The sequence below is a fragment of the Hyla sarda genome, chromosome 2 (assembly GCF_029499605.1).
Source record: "Hyla sarda isolate aHylSar1 chromosome 2, aHylSar1.hap1, whole genome shotgun sequence".
Lineage (NCBI taxonomy): Eukaryota > Metazoa > Chordata > Amphibia > Anura > Hylidae > Hyla > Hyla sarda.
This window is the reverse complement of record NC_079190.1, coordinates 314,697,942-314,720,401: the sequence shown is the minus strand read 5'-3', so window position 1 is coordinate 314,720,401 and position 22,460 is coordinate 314,697,942. Positions and strand designations below refer to the sequence as shown.

At 44.6% G+C, this 22,460-nt stretch overlaps 1 protein-coding gene across 1 annotated transcript in view; it reads right to left on the bottom strand.

Moving 5' to 3' along the window:
• CEPT1 (choline/ethanolamine phosphotransferase 1) overlaps positions 1-22,460 on the bottom strand; it is a 151,364-nt gene that overhangs the window by 83,920 nt on the left and 44,984 nt on the right. Inside the window, exons 3-4 of the mRNA XM_056557723.1 lie at positions 16,265-16,412; positions 6,184-6,325 (exon numbers count right to left, since the gene is read on the bottom strand). Of these exons, the coding sequence (XP_056413698.1) occupies positions 6,184-6,325; positions 16,265-16,412 (290 nt within the window). The remainder of the gene's footprint in view (positions 1-6,183; positions 6,326-16,264; positions 16,413-22,460) is intronic.

Genomic DNA, 22,460 nt, shown 5'->3' with positions numbered 1-22,460 from the left:
ACGTTTTTCGGAAATGGTTTTTTGGGGGCATGTTGCATTTAGGAAGCCCCTATGGTGCCAAAACAGCAAAAAAAAAAAAAACATGGCATACCATTTTGGAAACTAGACCCCTTGAGGAACGTAACAAGGAATTAAGTGAGCCTTAATACCCCACAGGTGTTTCATGACTTTTGCATATGTAAGGAAAAAAAAAAAAATTTCACTAAAATGTGTGTTTCCCCCCAAATTTCACATTTTTGCAAGGGTTAATAGCAGAAAATACCCCCCAAAATTTGTAATCCCATCTCTTCTGAGTATGGAGGTACCCCATAAGTTGACCTGAAGTGCATTACGGGCGAACTACAATGCTCAGAAGAGAAGGAGTCATATTTGGCTTTTTGAGAGCAAATTTTGCTCGGGGGGGCATGTCGCATTTAGGAAGCCCCTATGGTGCCAGGACAGCAAAAAAAAACGACATGGCATACCATTTTGGAAACTAGACTCCTTGAGAAACGTAACAAGGGATAAAGTGAACCTTAATACCCCACAGGTGTTTCACGACTTTTGCATATGTAAAAAAAAAAAAATATTTTTTTTACACTAAAATGCTTGTTTTCCCCCAAATTTTACATTTTCACAAGGGATAATAGCAGAAAATACCCCCCAAAATTTGTAACCCCATCTCTTCTGAGTATGGAAATACCCAATAAGTGGACGTGAAGTGCACTGGGGGCGAACTACAATGCTCAGAAGAGAAGGAGCATCATTGAGCTTTTGGAGAGAGAATTTGGCCATGTGCATTTCCAAAGCCCCCCCGTGGTGCCAGAACAGTGGACCCCATATGTGACCCCATTTTTAAAACTACACCCCTCACGGAAGGTAATAAGGGGTGCAGGGAGAATTTACACCCCACTGGCATTTGACGGATCTTTGAAACAGTGGGCTGTGCAAATTAAAAATGTTATTTTTCATTTTCACAGACCCGTTTCAAAGAGCTGTCAGACACCTGTGGGGTGTAAATGCTCACTGTACCCCTTGTTACATTTCGTGAGGGGTGTAGTTTCCAAAATGGGGTCACATGTGGGTATTTATTGTTTTGCACTTATGTCAGAACCGCTGTAAAATCAGCCACCCCTGTGCAAATCACCAATTTAGACCTCAAATTTACATGGTGCACTCTCCCTTCTGAGCCTTGTTGTGCGTCCCCAGAACACTTTGTGCCCACATATGGGGTATCTCCGTCCTTAGGAGAAATTGCGTTACAAATTTTGGAGGCTTTTTTTCTTTTACCGCTTGTGAAATTTTAAAGTATGGGGCAACACCAGTATGTTAGTGTACAAAAATGTTTTTTTTTTACACTAACATGCTGGTGTAGACCCCAACTTTACCTTTTCATAAGTGGTAAAAGGAGAAAAAGCCCCCCAAAATTTGTTAGGCAATTTCTCCCGAGTACGGCGATACCACATATGTGGCCCTAAACTGTTGCCTTGAAATACGACAGGGCTCCAAAGTGAGAGCGCCATGCGCATTTGAGGCCTAAATTAGGGATTTGCATAGGGGTGGACATAGGGGTATTCTACACCAGTGATTCTCAAACAGGGTGCCTCCAGCTGTTGCTAAACTCCCAGCATGCTTGGACAGTCAATGGCTGTCCGGAAATGCTGGGAGTTTTTGTTTTGCAACAGCTGGAGGCTCTGTTTTGGAAACACTGCTGTAGGATACGTTTTTCATTTTTATTGGGGGGGGAAGGGGTGGGGCAGTGTACGTGTGTGTATATGTAGTGTTTTACTCTTTATTTTATGTTCGTGTAGTGTTTTTAGGTTACATTCTCACTGACGGCGGATTACACGGAGTCTCCCGCTAGGAGTTTGAGCTGCGGCTGCTGCAGCTCAAACTTGAAGCAGGGAACTCACTGTAATCCGCCGCCAGTGTGAATGTAACCTGTACATTCACATGGGAGGGGGGGGGGGGGGGGGGGGGGCAAAACTACAACTCCCAGCATGCACTGACAGAACGTGTATGCTGGGAGTTGTAGTTTTGCAACAGCTGGAGGCACACTGGTTGGAAAATACTGAGTTAGATAATAGAACCTATTACCTAACTCGGTATTTCCCAACCAGTGTGCCTCCAGCTGTTGCAGAACTACAACTCTCAGCATGTACTGATTGCCAAAGGGAATGCTGGGAGATGTAGTTATGCAACAGCTGGAGGCACGCAAGTACAACTCCCAGCATGCAGAGACAGCCATTTGCTGTTCCTGAATGCTGGGAGTTGTAGTTTTGAAAGATTTAGAGGGGTTCAGGCTGGAGATCACTGACAGTGGTCTCCAAACTGTGGCCCTCCAGATGTTGCAAAACTACAAATCTCAGCATGCTAAGACAGCAAACTGCTGTCTGGGCATGCTGGGAGTTGTAGTTTTGTAATATCTGGAGGGCTACAGTTTAGAGACCACTGTCAGTGATCTCCAGCCTGAACCCCTCTAAATCTTGCAAAACTACAATTCCCAGCATGCCAACACAGCAAACAGCTGTCAAGGCATGGTGGGAGTTGTAGTTTTGCAACATCTGGAGGGCGACAGTTTAGAGACCACTCTCTAAACTGTCGCCCTGCAGATGTTGCTAGGCAACAGACTCCCGAACACGAGGCGTCATACTCACCTCCATCGCCGCCGTGATCACAGCCGCCGGGTAAGTGACCGCCGCTGCCGCCGCTACTACACGGTTCCCCCCGCTGTGCCCGGACACCGATGGGTGGGCATAGCGGAGGGGAACCGAACTTTAACCCCCCCCGCCCCCAGTCTGCTATTGGTCGGTCGCTCGGCCGATCAATAGCAGGGATAGGTGGGGTGGCACCCCTGCCACCTCACTCCTATCTCTTCAAGGGGGATCGAGGGTGTCTTGGACACCCTGGATCCCCCTTATTTTATCGCGGAGCCGCCGTTGATGGGCAGGGGGAGAGCGCTCCCCCTGCAAACACCATAGATGCCGTGATCAGAACTGATCACGGCATCTATGGGGTTAATGCTGCCGGGACCGGCGCGATCGCGGCCCCGGCAGCTGCGGTGGGACTCCGGCTGTGATTGACAGCTGAGTCCCACCCGCGATCTCCTGCGCTGCCCGCGGCAGAGCAGGAGATCGCTTGGACGTATGCATACGTCCATTTGCGCGAACGTGTAATTCGCCTGGACGTATGCATACGTCCAATAGCGGGAAGGGGTTAAGGGCTTCAAAAAGTAAAAAGATGTCTACTTTATGATGCATACATAAAAGTAGACATATGGTATATTTGAATCAATATGTCATTTTTTTGGCATGACCATTGTCCTTGCAAGCAATGATTTCAATTTAAAGTAATGACATTTTGGAATTTTTCACAAAGAAATGATGCAAGTATTAACAAAAATGTACTACCATCTTAAAGTGGAATATGTCACGAAAAACTATCTGAGAATGAAAGATCTTTAAAAGCAGTGTTATTAATACATAAATTGACACAGGTCAGATTTTTGGCTGTGTCCTTAACCCCTTAAGGACAATAGACGTAAATGTACCTTCTCATGTGCTGCACTCAGACGGATCCCTCCAAGGAACAGCCCAGGATAAAAGCAGCGCACAAGACTTCAAAAGGTAAAAATGGTTTAATTTACCCGGCATGCAACGCATTTCGCTGGATGACCAGCTTCATCAGGCTGATGAAGCTGGTCATCCAGCGAAACGCTTGCATGCCGGGTAAATTAAACCATTTTTACCTTTGAAGTCTTGTGCGCTGCTTTTATCCTGGGCTGTTCCTTGGAGGGATCCGTCTGAGTGCTTTGCCTGTGTTGCCAGGATCGGCTGCCGTTCTTCACCCGTTGAAGGGTTATCCCACGCTTTCACCATAGTTGTACTTGGTCGCAGTACAACTATACACGGTGAGCATTTCTGCTTGTTTTCCATCTCCTCTTTACAATACGTTATCACACTAGGAGCGCTCTCCTTGTTTGTATTCTCATGTGCTGGTACTTCACGCACCAGGACGTATGTTTATGTCCTGTACATAATGCGAACGGTGCTTGCATCATGCACGGCAAGTCCCGGCTTCTATGAGCAGCCAGGGACCCGCCCGTAATAGCAGATATCAGTGATCGCGTTGATGTCCACCATTAACCCCACAGATGCCTTGATAAATACAGATCACGGCAACTGCGCCAGTGCGGCAAGTGCTGATCTGACTGCCCATGGGGATCAGATCAGCCAAGATGGCTGTCCCCTCACCTGACTTCATCCGTCCTCCCGGCATCTTTTTCTGTGGTCTGCCTTCCAGCAAGCACCCCCTTCCCTTAAAAAAATGTTTTAACCCACCCCCCACCCCCCCCCACCCCCATTTCCCCATTTTACTAATAAAAAGCTTTAAAAAAAATATAAACATTTTTGGTATTTGCACATCTGAAAACGTCCAAACTATCAAAATATAATGTTAATGATCCCGTACGCTGAACAGCGTAAGAGCCCAAAAAAACAAGTCAGAAATTGATCCACAGAATAAATAGAACATGTCATTTTTACCGTAAAGTTCACTGCGTAAAAATGAAATCCTCCCAAAAAAAAAAAAAAAGTTGCTAAATTGCGTTTTCTTTGTTATGCTGTACATTTTATGGTAAAATAAGAGATGTTTATTACAAAGTACAATTGGTTAGGCAAAAAAACAAGCACTCCTATGGGTTTGCAGATTGAAAAATGAAAACGCTATCAATTTAAAAAAAAAATATGCAAAAATGAAATGAGCTTTGTCCTTAAAAGAGGGGCCCCCGCAGTCTCCCGTACGGGGCCCCAGCAGTCATCTTTATGGGAGACCTGGAGCGCTGCATTCAACAGTCTCCACCTCTGCCATAGAAATGTATTCAGGGTCTGAGTATTAACCAATTTACCAGTCTCCCACATCAATGCACAAGACAAGCTCCACAGACTGATAATAGTGCTCTTCTCACGACCTGGTGAGTAAAGCACTTACCGTATTACTTGGGGTATACCACGCACCGGCCTATAACACGCACCCTCATTTTACCAAGGATATTTGGGTAAAAAAAAGTTTTTTACCCAAATATCCTTGGTAAAATGAGGGTGCGTGTGTGTGCATGCTTATACCCCGATACACCGTTTCTGACCCTGCAGAAGCCCCCAGGAAAGGCAGGGGGAGAGAGGCCGTCGCTGCCCGCTTATCTCCCCCTGCCTTTCCTGGGGTCTAGAGCCCTGCTGCCGCCGCTTCTCTCCCGCTAGCTATCGGCGCCGCTGCCCGTTCTCTCCCTCTGACTATCGGTGCAGCAGCAACGATAGCCAGGGGGAGAGAAGGGGCAGCGGCACCCATTGGAGGCGCCGCTGCCCCATTGCCTCCCCCATGCCCGGTTGTATAATTACCTGTTGTCGGGGTCGGGTCCGCGCTGCTTCAGGCCTCCAGTGTGCGTCCCCTGCGTCGTTGCTATGCACTGCACGGCGCAATGACGAGTGACGTCATTGCGTCTCGCAGCGCATAGCAACGACGCAGGGGACACACACCGGAGGCCTGAAGCAGTGCAGACTCGACCCCGGCAACAGGTAATTATACAAGGCAGCGGGGCAACGGTGCCGGCAATGGATGCCGCTGCCCCTTCTCTCCCCCTTCTCTCCCCCTGTCTGTCGGCGCCGCTTCTCTCCCACTGGCTATCGGCGCCAGCAATGGGGCAGCGGGGAGAGAAGGGCCGGCAGCAGGGCTCTAGCAGGACAGGCAGGTGCAAAGAAGCCGGCACCTGCAAAGCCGCTGCAGTTCATTGATTTAAAGCGCCCGCTTTAAATCATTGAACTGCAGCGGCTTAACAGCGTATAACAACACGTAGATAGATTTTAGGCTAAAAATTTTAGCCTAAAAAGTGCGTGTTATACGCCGATAAATACGGACTGCAAGCTTCAGCCAGTTATATCTGAAGATCAATGGGGGTTTGAACACTCAGACCCTGATTAAAAAAGATTTCACATATCCCTGTAACAAAACTTAAAAAAAAAAAAAAACAACACTTATCTCTTAGGAGTGGACTATGGAAATAAAGGATTTTTTTCCCACTATATAGCTGTTGACAGATCCACTTTAAGAGAGTCTACCACGACAGATATTTCAGAAAAGGAATGTGTTGTGTTAAATAAAAACATTTAGAATTTCATTAACATTTAAAACGTAATATCTTAAGTAACTTACATTCCAAATCGTAGCATTCCAGATACATATGTTTGCCAATGAGCACAGTAAAACATGAACATTGCTGCAAAGCAGCAGAAGAACATCCAGTCTGGGTGTGTACCAAGCTGTACTGCAATACACGTTCCTAAAACCACGAACACTAGAAAAAATAAAGATAAAAAGTGTAAATAAAAAATATGGATACACTTTTCTTCCTTTAAGCTATAAAAATACATGTATTCATTGTGTTATGGTACTAATCAGAAGGGTTCTCATTACCATTGAAAAATGTGTAACAAAAGGAAAAATACAGTGAATGGAACTACAAAGTGATAAAAATGGTACTATAAAGGTTATAGGCCGGTGTGAGGTGGTTTTTTGCACCCCCGTGAATCCTTGCGTCGGCTCCTCCCCCAGCTCTCCGAAGCTAGAGCTGGGGGAGGGCAGAGCAAGGCGAAAGAGAAGTACACCCTGAGCTCAGGACGGGCCTAGATCTCTACGGGGAGAAGTACACGCCCCCTCTCTCATCTCCCCAAGCTGAGGACATAGATCTCCACGGGGAGAAGTACACGCCCCCTCCCTCATCTCCCCAAGCTGAGGACATAGATCTCCACGGGGAGAAGTACACGCCCCCTCCCTCATCTCCCCTGCTTGAGCTCTGTCTGTTTTTACAGTACACGGACTGGATATGTACTGCAGGGACTGGGAATATTTCTCTGACTGGGGATGATTTCTATGTGAGGAGGAGGGGGTCCCTGTTATGTGTGTATGCTGGGAGTTTTAGTCCCTGTTATGTGTGCATATATGCTGAGAGTTGTAGTCCCTGTTGGTGTTGGTGTGTGTGTGTGTGTGTGTGTATGTTGGGAGTTGTAGTCCCTGTTAGATGTGTGTGTATGCTGGGAGTTCTAGTCCCTTTTATGTGTGTATGTATGCTGGGAGTTGTAGTCCCTGTTAGGTGTGTGTGTGTGTGTGTGTGTGTGTGTATGCTGGGAGTTGTAGTCCGTTAGGTGTGTGTGTATGCTGGGAGTTGTAGTCCCTGTTAGGTGTGTGTGTATATGTATGCTGGAAGGTTTAGTCCCTGTTAGATGTGTGTGTATGCTGGGAGTTGTAGTTGTAGAGAAGCGGCACCCCCGGTGAAGATGGACAGCCCGGAACGACCTAACGTCCCGCCGAGCGGAGGAGAGTACAAAACTAAAGGGGGAAGGGGGTCTGGATAACGACGAAGGCACGGGCAGTTGTCTTCAACCTGCGGACCTCCAGATGTTTCAAAACTTCAACTCCGGGCATGCTGGGAGTTTTAGTTTTGGAACATCTGGAGGTCCGCAGGTTGAAGAAGACCACTGTTAAATCAGACATTGACAAGCGGTGATGATGAAGGGGGTGGTGTGGGAGGATGACAGGGTAATGATGATGATGAAGGGGGGGATGATGACAGGGTAATGATAATGATGAAGGGGGGGGATGATGACAGGGTAATGATGATGAAGGAGGGGATGATGACAGGGTAATAATGATGAAAGGGGGGGATGATGACAGGGTAATGATGATGAAGGGGGGGGGATGACAGGGTAATGATGACGAAGGGGGGATGATGACAGGGTGATGATGACGAAGGGGGGTCTGGATGATGACAGGGGGGGGTGATGTATTTACCACCCTAGGCTTATACTCGAGTCAATAACTTTCCTGGGTTTTTGGGGTGAAATTAGGGGCCTCGGCTTATATTCGGGTCTGCTTATACTCGAGTATATACGGTAATATAAAATCTTTAAAACTCATGATTATTGAAACAATTTCACCACAAACTAGGAACAGGTTCCAGAGACTCAAACAGAGAATCCTTCTGATCTTCACGTTGGGTTCTCTGGCCCCAGGAGGGTTAAATGAGACCATTGAAAATGTGAAATAAGTAATTTCCCTCTATGGCCATAATCCTTTGTTTCATATTCACAATTATTATTCTTTATTTTTATACTCATTTTTTATTCCCAATTTTCAATATTTTTTTCAATTTTTTTTATACTCCTTTTTATCCTTAATATCATTTCTTAGAATAATTTTTCATAATTTTTCATCATTATAATTTCATTAATATTTTTATTTTTTAACCCCTTAACCCCTTAAGGACCGAGCCCTTTTTCACCTTAAGGACCGGAGCGTTTCTTGCAATTCTGACCACTGTCACTTTAAACATTAATAACTCTGGAATGCTTTTAGTTATCATTCTGATTCCGAGATTGTTTTTTCGTGACATATTCTACTTTAACTTAGTGGTAAAATTTTATGGTAACTTGCATCCTTTCTTGGTGAAAAATCACCAAATTTGATGAAAAAAATGAAAATTTTGCATTTTTCTAACTTTGAAGCTCTCTGCTTGTAAGGAAAATGGATATTCAAAATATTTTTTTTTGGGGTTCACATATACAATAGGTCTACTTTATGTTTGCATCATAAAATTTATGAGTTTTTACTTTTGGAAGACACCAGAGGGCTTCAAAGTTCAGCAGCAATTTTGACATTTTTCACAAAATTTTCAAACTCGCTATTTTTCATGGACCAGCTCACGTTTGAAGTGGATTTGAAGGGCCTTCATATTAGAAATGCCCCATAAAAGACCCCATTATAAAAACTACACCCCCAAAGTATTCAAAATGACATTCAATAAGTGTATTAACCCTTTAGGTGTTTCACAGGAATAGCAGCAAAGTGAAGGAGAAAATTCAAAATCTTCATTTTTTACACTCGCATGTTCTTGTAGACCCAATTTTTGAATTTTTGCAAGGGGTAAAAAGGAGAAAATTTTTACTTGTATTTGAAACCCAATTTCTCTCGAGTAAGGACATACCTCATATGTCTATGTTAATTGGGCGCAGTAGAGGGCTCAGAAGGGAAGGAGCGACAAATGGTTTTTGGGGGGCATGTCACCTTTAGGAAGCCCCTATGGTGCCAGAACAGCAAAAAAACACACATGGCATACCATTTTGGAAACTAGACCCCTCAGGGAACGTAACAAGGGGTAAAGTGAACCTTAATACCCCACAGGTGTTTCACGACTTTTGCATATGTAAAAAAAATAATTTTTTTTTTACCTAAAATGCTTGGTTTCCCAAAATTTTTACATTTTTAAAAAGGGTAATAGCAGAAAACACCCCCCAAAATTTGAAGCCCAATTTCTCCCGATTCAGAAAACACCCCATATGGGGGTGAAAAGTGCTCTGCTGGCGCACTACAGGTCTCAGAAGAGAAGGAGTCACATTTGGCTTTTTGAAAGCAAATTTTGCTCTGGGGGCATGCCGCATTTAGGAAGCCCCTATGGTGCCAGGACAGCAAAAAAAAAAATAACACATGGCATACCATTTTGGAAACTAGACCCCTCGGGGAACGTAACAAGGGGTTAAGTGAACCTTTATACCCCACAGGTGTTTCATGACTTTTGTATATGTAAAAAAAAAATTTTTTTTTTACCTAAAATGCTTGTTTTCCCCAAAATTTTACATTTTTAAAAAGGGTAATAGCAGAAAATACCCCACAAAATTTGAAGCCCAATTTCTCCCGAGTACGGCGATACCCCATATGTGGCCCTAAACTGTTGCCTTGAAATACGACAGGGCTCCAAAGTGAGAGTGCCATGCGCATTTGAGGCCTAAATTAGGGATTGCATAGGGGTGGACATAGGGGTATTCTACGCCAGTGATTCCCAAACAGGGTGCCTCCAGCTGTTGTAAAACTCCCAGCATGCCTGGACAGTCAGTGGCTATCTGGCAATACTGGGAGTAGTTGTTTTGCAACAGCTGGAGGCTCCGTTCTGGAAACAGTGGCGTACCAGACGTTTTTCATTTTTATTGGGGAGGGGAGGGGGACTGTGTAGGGGTATATGTATATGTAGTGTTTTTTACTTTTTATTTTATTTTGTGGTAGTGTAGTGTAGTGTTTTTAGGGTACAGTCGCACGGGCGGGGGGTTCACAGTAGTTTCTCGCTGGCAGTTTGAACTGCGGCAGAAAATTTGACGCAGCTCAAACTTGCAGCCGGATACTTACTGTAATCCTCCGCCCATGTGAGTGTACCCTGTACGTTCACATTGGGGGGGGGGGGGAACATCCAGCTGTTGCAAAACTACAACTCCCAGCATGTACGGTCTATCAGTGCATGCTGGGAGTTGTAGTTTTGCAACCGCTGGAGGCTCCGTTTTGGAAACAGTGACGTACCAGACGTTTTTCATTTTTATTGGGGAGGGGAGGGGGGCTGTGTAGGGGTATGTGTATATGTAGTGTTTTTTACTTTTTATTTTATTTTGTGGTAGTGTAGTGTAGTGTTTTTAGGGTACAGTCGCACGGGCGGGGGGTTCACAGTAGTTTCTCGCTGGCAGTTTGAACTGCGGCAGAAAATTTGACGCAGCTCAAACTTGCAGCCGGATACTTACTGTAATCCTCCGCCCATGTGAGTGTACCCTGTACGTTCACATTGGGGGGGGAAACATCCAGCTGTTGCAAAACTACAACTCCCAGCATGTACGGTCTATCAGTGCATGCTGGGAGTTGTAGTTTTGCAACAGCTGGAGACACACAGGTTGTGAAACACCGAGTTTGGTAACAAACTCAGTGTTTTGCAACCAGTGTGCCCTCAGCTGTTGCAAAAGCTACAACCCCCAGCATGTACGGACAGCGGAAGGGCATGCTGGGTCTTGCAGTTATGCAACAGCCGGAGGCATACTACATTGGCTGGGGATGCTGGGGATTGTAGTTATGCAACAGCTGGAGACACACTGGTTTACTACTTAACTCAGTGTGCCTTCAGCTGTTGCAAAACTACAACTCTCAGCAGTCACCGACAGCCAACGGGCATGCTGGGAGTTGTAGTTATGCAACCACCAGATGCACCACTACAACTCCCAGCATGCACTTTAGCTGATTGTGCAAGCTGGGAGTTGTAGTTACACAACAGCTGAAGGTACATTTTTCCATAGAAAAAATGTGCCTCCAGCTGTTGCAAAACTACAAGTCCCAGCATGCCCATAAGGGCATGCTGGGAGTTGTGGTGGTCTGCCTCCTGCTGTTGCATAACTACAGCTCCCAGCATGCCCTTGTTGCATGCTGGGAGCTGTTGCTAAGCAACAGCAGGAGGCTGTCACTCACCTCCAACGATCCTCGCCGCACAGGTCAGTCCCTCGTCGTCTCCGCCACCGCCGCTGCTCCTGGGGCCCCCGATCCCAACAGGGACGCCGGGGATCGGGGTCCCCAGCACCGGGGGTCGTCTTCCCGCACCCGCTCACGTCCTCCGGAAGAGGGGCGGAGCGGGTTGCGGGAGTGACACCCGCAGCAGGCGCCCTGATTGGTCGGCCGGGAATCCGGCCGATGAATCAGGGCGATCGTGAGGTGGCACCAGTGCCACCTCACCCCTGCAGGCTCTGGCTGTTCGGGGCCGTCTCTGACGGCCCCGATCAGCCAATAATTCCGGGTCATCGGGTCACTGGAGACCCGATTGACCCGGAATCTGCCGCAGATCGCTGGACTGAATTGTCCAGCGATCTGCGGCAATCGCCGACATGGGGGGACATAATGACCCCCCTGGGCGATATGCCGGGATGCCTGCTGAACGATTTCAGCAGGCATCCGGCTCCGGCTCCCCTCCGGCTAGTGGTGGGGCCCGGAAATGCTCAGGGCGTATCCATACGCCCTCGGTCCTTAAGGACTTGGAAACGGGGGCGTATGGATACGCCCTATGTCCTTAAGGGGTTAAGGACGCAGCCCTTTTTTGCACATCTGACCACTGTCACTTTAAACATTAATAACTCTGGAATGCTTTTACTTATCAATCTGATTCCGAGAGTGTTTTTTCGTGACATATTCTACTTTAACATAGTGGTAAATTTTTGTGGTAACTTGCATCCTTTCTTGGTGAAAAATCCCCAAATTTGATAAAAAAATAGAAAATTTTGCATTTTTCTAACTTTGAAGCTCTCTGCTTGTAAGGAAAATGGATATTCCAAATAATTTTTTTTTGGGATTCACATATTAAATAGGTCTACTTTATGATTGCATCATAAAATTGACGCATTTTTACTTTTGGAAGACATCAGAGGGCTTCAAAGTTCAGCAGCAATTTTACAATTTTTCACAAAATTTTCAAACTCGCTATTTTTCATGGACCAGTTCAGGTTTGAAGTGGATTTGAAGGGTCTTCATATTAGAAATACCCCATAAATTACCACATTATAAAAACTGCACCCCCCAAAGTATTCAAAATGACACTCAGTAAGTGTTTTAACCCTTTAGGTGTTTCACAGGAATAGCAGCAAAATGAAGGAGAAAATTCAAAATCTTCATTTTTTACATTTGCATGTTCTTGTAGACCCAGTTTTTACATTTTTTCAAGGGTTAAAAGGAGAAAAATTCTCTCATAATTTGTATCCCATTTTTACAAGGGGTAATAGGAGTAAACTACCCCCAAAATTTGGAATACCACCATGTGTGGACATCAAGTGCTCTGCGGGCGAACTAGAAGAAGCGCCATTGAGCTTTTGGAAAGAGAATTGTTTGGAATGGAAGTCAGGGGCCATGTGCGTTTACAAAGCCCCGTGGTGCCAGAACAGTGGACCCCCCCACATGTGACCCGATTTTGGAAGCTACACCCCTCCCAGAATGTAATAAGGGGTGCAGTGAGCATCTACACCCCATTGGCATTTGACAGATCTTTGGAACAGTGGGCTGTGCAAATGAAAAATTACATTTTTCATTTTCACGGACCACTGTTCCAAAAATCTGTCAGACACCTGTGGGGTGTAAATGCTCACTGCATCCCTTATTACATTACTTGAGGGGTGCAGTTTCCAATGTTATGGCACTATGGGGGCTTTCTAAACACACGTGGCCTTCAATTCCGGACAAATTTTCTCTTCAAAAGCCCAATGGCGCTCCCTCTCTTCTGAGCATTGTAGTTCGCCCACAGAGCACTTTACATCCACATATGGGGTATGTACTATTTTTTTTCTCATTTTCTCATCCAAATTTAACAAAAATTCGTCAAACACCAGTGGGATATTAAGGCTCACTATACTCCTTGTTACATTCCGTGAGGGGTTTAGTTTCCAAAATGGGGTCATACGTGGGTATTTTTTTGCGTTTATGTCAGAACCGCTGTGAAATCCGCCACCCCTGTTCAAATCACCAATTAAGGCCTCAAATGTACATGGTGCGCTCTCACTCCTGAGCCTTGTTGTGCATCCGCAGAGCATTTTACGCCCACATATGGGGTATTTCCGTACTCAGGAGAAATTGTGTTACAAATTTTATTTTTTTATTTTTTCCCCATTTACCGCTTGTGAAAAAAACATGAAGTATGGGGCAACACGAGCCTGTTAGTGTAAAAAAAACAAAAACAATTTACACTAACAGGCTGGTGTAGACCCCAACTTTCTTTTTCATAAGGGGTAAAAGCCCCAAAAATTTGTAGTGCAATTTCTCCAGAGTACGGAAATACCCCATATGTGGCCCTAAACTGTTTCCTTGAAATACGACAGGGCTCCAAATAGTGAGAGAGCGCCATGCGCATTTGAGGCCTGAATTAGGGATTGCATAGGGGTGGACATAGGGGTATTCTATGGCAGTGATTCCCAAACCGGTTGCCTCCAGCTGTTGCTAAACTCCCAGTATGCCTGGACAGTCAGTGGCTGTCCAGAAATGCTGGGAGTTGTTGTTTTGCAACAGCTGGAGGCTCCGTTTTGGAAACCCTGCCGTACAATACATTTTTTATTTTTATTGAGGGGGGGGGGGCAGTGTAAGGGGGTGTATATGTAGTGTTTTACCCTTTATTTTGTGTTAGTGTAGTGTTTGAAAAATTTGCTGCAGCTCAAACTTGAAGCAGGAAACTTACTGTAAACCTGCCCGTGTGAATGTGCATGCTAGGAGATTTACTTATGCAACAGCTGGAGGTACACAACTACAACTCCCAGTATGCCGAGACAGCTGTCTGGGCATGCTGGGAGTTGTAGTTTTGCACCATCTGGAGGGCTACAGTTTAGAGACCACTGTATAGTGGTCTCAGACTGTAGCCCTCCAGATGTTGCTAGGCAACTGAGCGGCTTCTGTAGGATCCAGGGAGCCGCATCGTTGTCCTTTTCTGTGGCCGATCCATGTCGCCTGCTGCTGCCGGATGGGTGAGTGGACCTTCGGCGTCGGTCCTCCTCGGTTTCCCCGTTCTGCCCAGCCTATTGTGGGTGGGCAGAACGGGGAAACCGAAAGTTAACTCTCCTGCCCCTGATCTGCTATTGGTCGTCGCTTCTTGATGACCAATAGCAGGGATAGGAGGGGTGGCACGCCACCTCACTCCTATCCCTTCAGGGGGATCGTGGGTGTCTTGGACAACCCCGATCCCCCTTATTTTCTGGGTCACTGGGTCATCATAGACCCGTATGACCTAGGATCGGCGAAAATCGCTGGTGTGATCGCCGACATGGGGGGCTCTGGTGACCACCCTGGGCATTTGTGCGGGGTGCCTGCTGATCGATATCAGCAGTTACCCCGGTCCCCGCGGGGAACGAAATTCCCACTGGTGTACAGGTACGCCCGTGGTCCTTAAGTACCAGGGAGCGAAGGCGTATCTGTACGCCAGTGGTCCCTAAGTGGTTAAGGACCAAACCCATTTTGGCCTTAAGGACCAGGCCAACTTTATTTTTGCATTTTTTGTCCTCCTCGTCTTCTAAAATCCATAACTCTTATATTTCCATCCACAGACTCATAAGGGCTTGTGTTTTCCGCAACCAATTATACTTTGTAATGACATCACTCATTTTACCATAAAATGTACGGTGAACCTACAAATTTTTTATTTGTGTGAGGAAATTGAAAACAAAAAAAAGAAATTTTGCACATTAGAGGGTTTGCTGTACACTTTACGTTTTCTTTTTTCTGTGGGTCAATACGATTACGGTAACAAACTTTTCTATTATTTTACGGCTTTTAAAAAATCTCAAAAAAATTTTTTTTTTTTTTTTTTACAAAATAAGTATGTTAAAAAACTCCCTATTTTGAGCACCTATAACTTTTCAATGTTTCTGTATATGGGGATGTATGAGGGATCATTTTTGTGACATGACCTGTAGTTTTTTTAGTACTACATTTGCGCATATATATACCAAAAAGCAGCAATTTTTTTAATTTTTTTTCTCATTATATATTTAGATAGTTCGGTAGAATAAAAAAAAGAGTAGAAAAAACATTAACACTTTTTATGTCCCCATAGGGGACTCTTTATAGCAATAGTTTAATTGCTAATACTGTTCAGTGCTATACATAGGCATAGCACTGATCAGTTTTATCGGCGATCTCCTGCTCTGGTCTGCTCGATTTCAGACCAGAGCAGGAGACCCCACGAGAGTGGCTGAGGCAGGTGAGAGGGACCTCCGTCCGCCATTTGTGGTGATCGGCTGCCTGCGGCAGTCTCGCGGGTGATCAGATCATCCAATATAACGCCTGCATTGCCGCAGATGACCTGATCTGTATTGATCGCGGCTTCTGAGGGGTTAATGGCGGACATCTGCCATTATCAGCGGGTCCCTGGTTGCTTGTGGCAGTCGGGACCTGCAGTGCATGATGTGAGCACCGGTCTGGTGCTCGCGTCATGTACAGGACGTAAATGTACGCCCTGGTGTGTTAAGTACCAACGCATCATGACATACATTTACGTCCATTGTCCTTAAGGGGTTAAAGGGAGTGGCATAAACGGTTATGCTGTTTTTGGCTTCCTGGCCCCAATTCAAGCATCACAAGCAGGTCTGGGGGCCCTATATCTTGAGCTCTTTAGGACCCACATGTATCAGACAATTAAGGTATATGCTGTGGCTACACGATAAATATACCACTAACTGAAATGTGTCTTTTTTCCAGTTCTTCCAGCTACTTAACTGGCCAGCTAAATGCAGGGCTGTATTCATAAAGCAGCTTTGGCAGATGCCTTAGAAAGCTGAGTTGGGGGGGGGGGGGGCGGAAAAATCTGACTCACGCCAAGTCCACCATTACTGGCCAAGGATTTCAAATTTTAAGTTATCGGCATTCCAATAAGCTAAATCATTTCACAGAAAGTAACAAAAAAACAAAAACACACCTGTAGAAAGAGAATCACATCCATGATCAAAAAGCTCTCCAAGGGGTGTGCTGCTGTTTGTTCTCCTTGCTTGCTTTCCATCAATGGCATCCAATGACTGGTAAATAAATAAACCAACAGCACAACAAAGGTACGTCCACGTGGGAGCCTTGAGGGGAGAAAGGGTTAAAGAGAATGTGTAATTAGAAAATGACCTATTTTTTAAATGAAGTTTTTATGTTAACCATATTTTTAAACTGCCTGAACCTGTCAGTGAGGGCCAGGAACCTCATCGGTGACTCAGAACCCAGTTGCCCCATGATATTAACTTTATAAAACAACAAAATGTTATTCAATTCTGATTGCTATGAAGCAACAACAATAAAACTAAAAATACAATGATGACCAAAGCATACAGCTATGTAATACAATAACCAGCTTTAAGTCAGTCTGCAGATATAAAAAGAATTTAAAAAATTACAGGTTTTTGTGTGGTGTTCTTTTGGGGCCACAGTTTAACCCCTTGTGTACAATGGATGTACAGTTGAAACCAGAAGTTTACATACATTATATAAAAAGACACATATGCATGTTTTTCTCACAATTTCACACAAAATCAGAATATACCTTACTAGTTTTAGGTCAATTAGGATTACCAAAATTATTTATATTTGCCAAATGCCAGAATAATATGGCCGTGGATAAAGATCAGATCATCCAAGTTGGCGGACGGAGGCCCTCACCTGCCTTCGTCCTCACGGCATCTTCCCCTCTGATCTGAGGTCAAGTAGAACAAAGAAGAACGCCAATCACACTGATCAGTGCTATGCATAGCACTGAACAGTATTAGCAATCTGATGATTGCTATAGATAGCCCCCTATGGGGGCATAAAAAGTGTACAATAGATGTGGAAAAAAGTTAAAAAGCGGGGGGGAAAAATTTGATAAAGCCCCCTCCCCAATAAAGATTTGGTATAGCCGTGTGCACGGATGTCCGAACTTTTCTATAAAAGTATAATGTTAATGAACCTGTACGATGAACTGCGTAGACATAAAAAAAAAAAAATCCGAATTCTCAAAAGTGATCAAAAAGTCAAATATGCGCAAAGTAGTACTAAAAAAAAAAAAAACTACAGATCATGACACGAAAAGTGAGCACTCACATATCCCTGTATACGGAGAAATGAGAACGTTAGGGTGGTCAAAATAGGGCAATATTATGCATACTGATTTTGAAAAAAAAAAAAAAAATTCTATATTACAATAATAGTAAAATAGTTCATAAGGTTGAAAAAAGACCGGAGTCCATCAAGTTCAACCTATAACCCTAATTAGTCCCTACCGAGTTGAGTTTTATGAGGCAAAAAACCCTCATACTAGAGGTAAAAATTACTTCCCGACTCCCAATATGGCAGTCAGAATAAATCCCTGGATCAACGTTCTGTCCCTATAAATCTAGTATACATAACCAGCGATGTTCTTATTCTCCAAAAATGCATCCAGTCCCTTTTTGAACTCATTTACAAAGTTCACCATGACCACCTCCTCAGGCAGAGAATTCCAGTCTCACTGCTCTTACAGTAAAGAACCCGTCTGTGCTGGTGTAGAAACCTTTTTTCTAGACATAGAGGATGCCCCCTTGTTATAGATGCAGTCCTAGGTATAAATAGATCATGGGAAAGATCTCTGTATGGTCCCCCTTTTTGCTGTTTATATAGTTAAAGAACATTTTGGGGTTAGTTTTACTCTCTTTGGCAATGAGTCTGTCTCTATTTTTGCGTCTTTTATCAGTTTTTTTTTACATATTTTACATTTTTCTCTACAGCTTTTTAATGCTTCTTCACTGCCAACCAGTTTTAGTAGTTTAAATGCTTTATTTTTGTCATTTATTGCCCCCTTAACATTTTTATTCATCCTTATTGGTTTTCTTTTATTTCTGACCCTTTTATTCCGATAAAAAGGTATATACATCTTACAGTGAGAGTTTAAGATATTTTTAAAAGTCTCCCATTTAGTGTCAGTATTCATGTTTTTGAGGACATTATCCCATTTTATATTGTTAAGGGCTTCTCTGAGTTGATCGAACTTTGCCTTCCTAAAGTTCATTGTTTTTGTGGCCCCTCGTGAGATTCCCTTATTAAAGAACAAGTTATAATGTATTATATTATGATCACTATTTCATAGGTATCCTTCTACTTGTACATTACTCTGTCAGGTCTGTTGGTTAATATTAAGTCTAGTAGGGGGCCCCGTCTGGTCAGGCCCTGCACAATTTGGGACAGATAATTGTCTTTAGCTATAGTCAGAAACCTGTTTCCTTTACGAGATTCACAGGTCTCAGTCTCCCAGTTTATATCAGGATAGTTTAAGTCCCCCATTATTATCACATCATTTTGATTTGCTGCCTTTATATATGTATATTTGCCTCAGTAATTGATCTTCTGCCTCTTCCATTATGTTTGGTGGCTTATAGCAAACCCCCATCAGAATTTTTAAATTCTTATCTCCATATATTTCTTGCCATAATGACTCCACATTATCGTTTCCCTCCCAAATATCCTCCCGAAGTGCTGCCTGCAGACTGGACTTTACATAGACAAACTCCTCCCCTTTCCGTTTCATCTGATCTTTCCTGAATAGATTATAACCCTGTATGTTGACCGCCCAGTCATAGCTATCGTCCAACCAAGTCTCTGTTATACCCACTATGTCAATCCTCCTCAGAAATTTTCAACTCATCAGTTTTATTGGTCAGACTTCTGGCATTAGTTAACATGCAATTCAATGGAGTATGTTTTTTTCTCCCTATGACACCTATCCCTATTAACTATTCTAACTCCTCCCTCCACTCCATCCCCAGGTCCATTATTAAGTCCCCCCTCTTTATCTACACTATCTATTCCTTCTATGTTGTAGGTCCCCCCCCCCAGTACCTAGTTTAAACACTCATCCACCCTTCTAGCCATCTTCTACCCAAGCACAGTTGCACCCTCCCCATTGAGGTGCAGCCCGTCCCTACGGTAGAACTGGTAACCAACAGAGCAGTCGGCCCAGTTCTCCATGAACCAAAACCCCTCCTTCCTACACCAGCTTCTGAGCCACTTGTTTACCTCCCTTATCTCCTGCTGCCTCTCTGGTGGGGCTCATGGTACAGGTAATATTTCAGAAATTATTACCTTGGAGGTCCTTGCCTTAAGTTGGCGGACTAAGTCACTGAAATCATTTTTAAGGACACTCCATCTACCTCTTACTTTGTCATTGTTGCCAATATGTACCATGACTGCTGGGTTCTCTTCAGCCCCACCCAGCAACCTGTTAACCCAATCCACGATGTGCCGAACTTGAGCGCCAAGAAGACAACACACGGTTCGGCGATCCCGGTCTTTGTGACAGTTCGCCCTGTCTGTCCCCCTGATAATTGAATCCCCACTTCCAGTGTTAAGGATTGTCCGAGAGGAGGCTTTCAAATGTGACTGACTGTGCTGATATATACTGCCAAGTGTCGACATAAGAAAATCTACACCACACAGGATATTGGTATAACTCTCTCTTAGCCGGAAACTCAGCTGTTCCCCAAAATTGTTCTGTTTAATCCAGGAAGTTACATAGTTCGTATGGTTGAAAAAAGACATACGTCCATCAAGTCCAACCAGGGAATTGAAGTGAAGGGTGTAAGGGGATAAGGAGAAGGTATGTAGTTTTATAATTCTGCATAAGCATTAATGTTATTTTGTTCCAGGAATGTATCTAACCCTGTTTTAAAGCTGTTAATTGTTCCTGCTGTGACCAGTTCCTGAGGTAGACCGTTCCATAAATTCACAGTCCTCACGCTAAAGAAGGCGACACGCCTTTAGACTAAACCTTTTCTTCTCCAGATGGAGGGAGTGCCCCCTTGTCCTTTGGGGGGGGGGGGGGTTAACCTGGAACAGTTTTCTCCATATTTTTTGTATGGGCCATTTATATACGTTTATCATATCCCCCCCTTAAACGTCTCTTCTCAAGACTAAACAATTGTAACTCCTTTAAGTTGTAACTAAGTACATTTAGTTTTTAAATTGGACAAAGAAGGAGGTTTAGTTATGACATCAGAATTAGCATGTTACTTTTTGATTGGTTGTTTGATTATAGTGTCCATATATATTAGCATATCTAGTATTTTATTTCTTTCTCGGCCAAAGTTAATTTATGCAGCCCTCTCGCTCTAATACTGAAAAATTCCAGTTCTTTGCCTTTCTTATACAATCTGCATCTTCCTCAAATGTTTTGACTTCCAACATCTCATCTCGGGCCTTCTGGCATCATTCCAAGGTTACTTAGTCACGAGCAGATTGCAAGCTCAGGAACATGGTGCATGGTTTAAGAGTAGGTAACATATTGATCGGCAGTCAGAATCATTTTAATCAACTTGACACCAGTACCTGTCTGGCCTGCCCTGCACTCCTCCCTCCCTCCTTACTGGAGCAGACCCACCCCCCTACTGCTAGCTCTGAAATGGCATCCCCCTCATATGCCAACCAAGCAAACTTGTTGGGGTGTGCCAGTTCAGGACTAGCCTCCCTGACACTTTTCCCTCTACCCCATTTTCTAACTGTAACCCAGCTAACTGCCTGACTGTCCTGCACCTCAGTCCCACTATCCTCCCCCCACCTCTACCCCAGCCCAGAGATTACTTGCTCAGTGAGCAGGAGACTCCTCTCCAGGTTGTCAATGCGTCTCAGTGTTGCCAGTTGCTCCTCTAGATCCAGGATCTGGGCTTCCAAATGAACAACTCGCACAATAATATTGTTGCTGTTCAAGGATAGCATACATTGTGCAAGATGTACACCGGACTGCATTTTCCAACATGGAGTCCATACTAGATTTGGGGATTGCAAAAATTAACAGTAAAAATAGCAAAGCAGTTATCATTTTAATCGCATTTACCCACAAAATAAACAAAACATGTAACTTTTACTGTAAAGTGTGAAAACTATATCCCCCCCCCCACCCGCCCCAAAAAAAAAAAGTTAGCTAAATTGAGATTTTCGTTTACATTTCCTTAAACAAAAACTTAATTTTTTTGGGTTTAACATACGTTTTAGGGCAAAATGCGTGATGTCATTACAAAGTACAATCGGTCATGAAAAACACAAGCCCTCATATGGGTCTGTCAATGGAAATAAAGAGTTATGGATTTTAGAAGGTGAGGAAAAAGGCTAAACGCAAAAATATAATTGGTTTGTCCTTAAAGGGGTACTCCGCCCCTAGACATCTTATCCCCTATCCAAAGGATAGGGGATAAGATGTCAGATCGCCGCGGTCCCGCTGCTGGGGAGCCCTGGGATCCCCCCTGCGGCACCACGCTATCATTACAGCACAGAGCGAGTTCGCTCTGTGCGTAATGACGGGCGATACGGGGGACGGAGCAGCATGACGTCATGGCTCCGCCCCTCGTGACATCACGGCCCGTCCCCTTAATGAAAGTCTATGGGAGGGGGCGTGACAACCACCACGCCCCTCCCATAGACTTGTATTGAAAAGGGCGTGACGTCACGAGAGGCGGAGCAGTCACGTAACGATGCTCCGGCCCCTGTATTGCCCGTCATTACGTGCAGAGCGAACTCGCTCTGTGCTGTATTGATAGCGCAGTGCCGCAGCGGGGGATCCCCGGGCTCCCCAGCAGCGGGACCGCGGCGATCTGACATCTTATCCCTTGGATAGGGGATAAGATGTCTAGGGGCGGAGTACCACTTTAAGGCCAAAATGGGCTGCGTCCTTAAGAGGTTAAAAGGAGTATTCTGCCCCCTAGACATGTTGGGCCCCCTGCGATCTACTGCCCGGCACTGCGGCATTAATGAACACATCTCTGTTCATGTCCATGGGAGGGGGCGTGACGGCTGTTGGAAAGATTAAAAATTACTGCTATGAGGAAAGATTAAAAATTACAGTTTAGTCTTGGGAAGAATTACATGTTAAGTCTTGAGAAGAGACCAGGGGTCAAGTGTGGGAACTCACCCAAGATTTCCACTTAAGGGCTGGTCCTGCAGGACTCAAGTTTATAAGAATGGTGATCCTGCTGTGGAAAAACTGCAGGAACTCAGTTCCCACACGTTCCTGCAGGACTTGAGCCCTGGAAAAGACGTTTGAGTATATAAATGGTCCTTACAATAAATTTAGGGAAAAACTGTTCCAGGTTAAACCCCCTCAAAAGGACAAGGAGGCACTCCCTCAGTCTAGA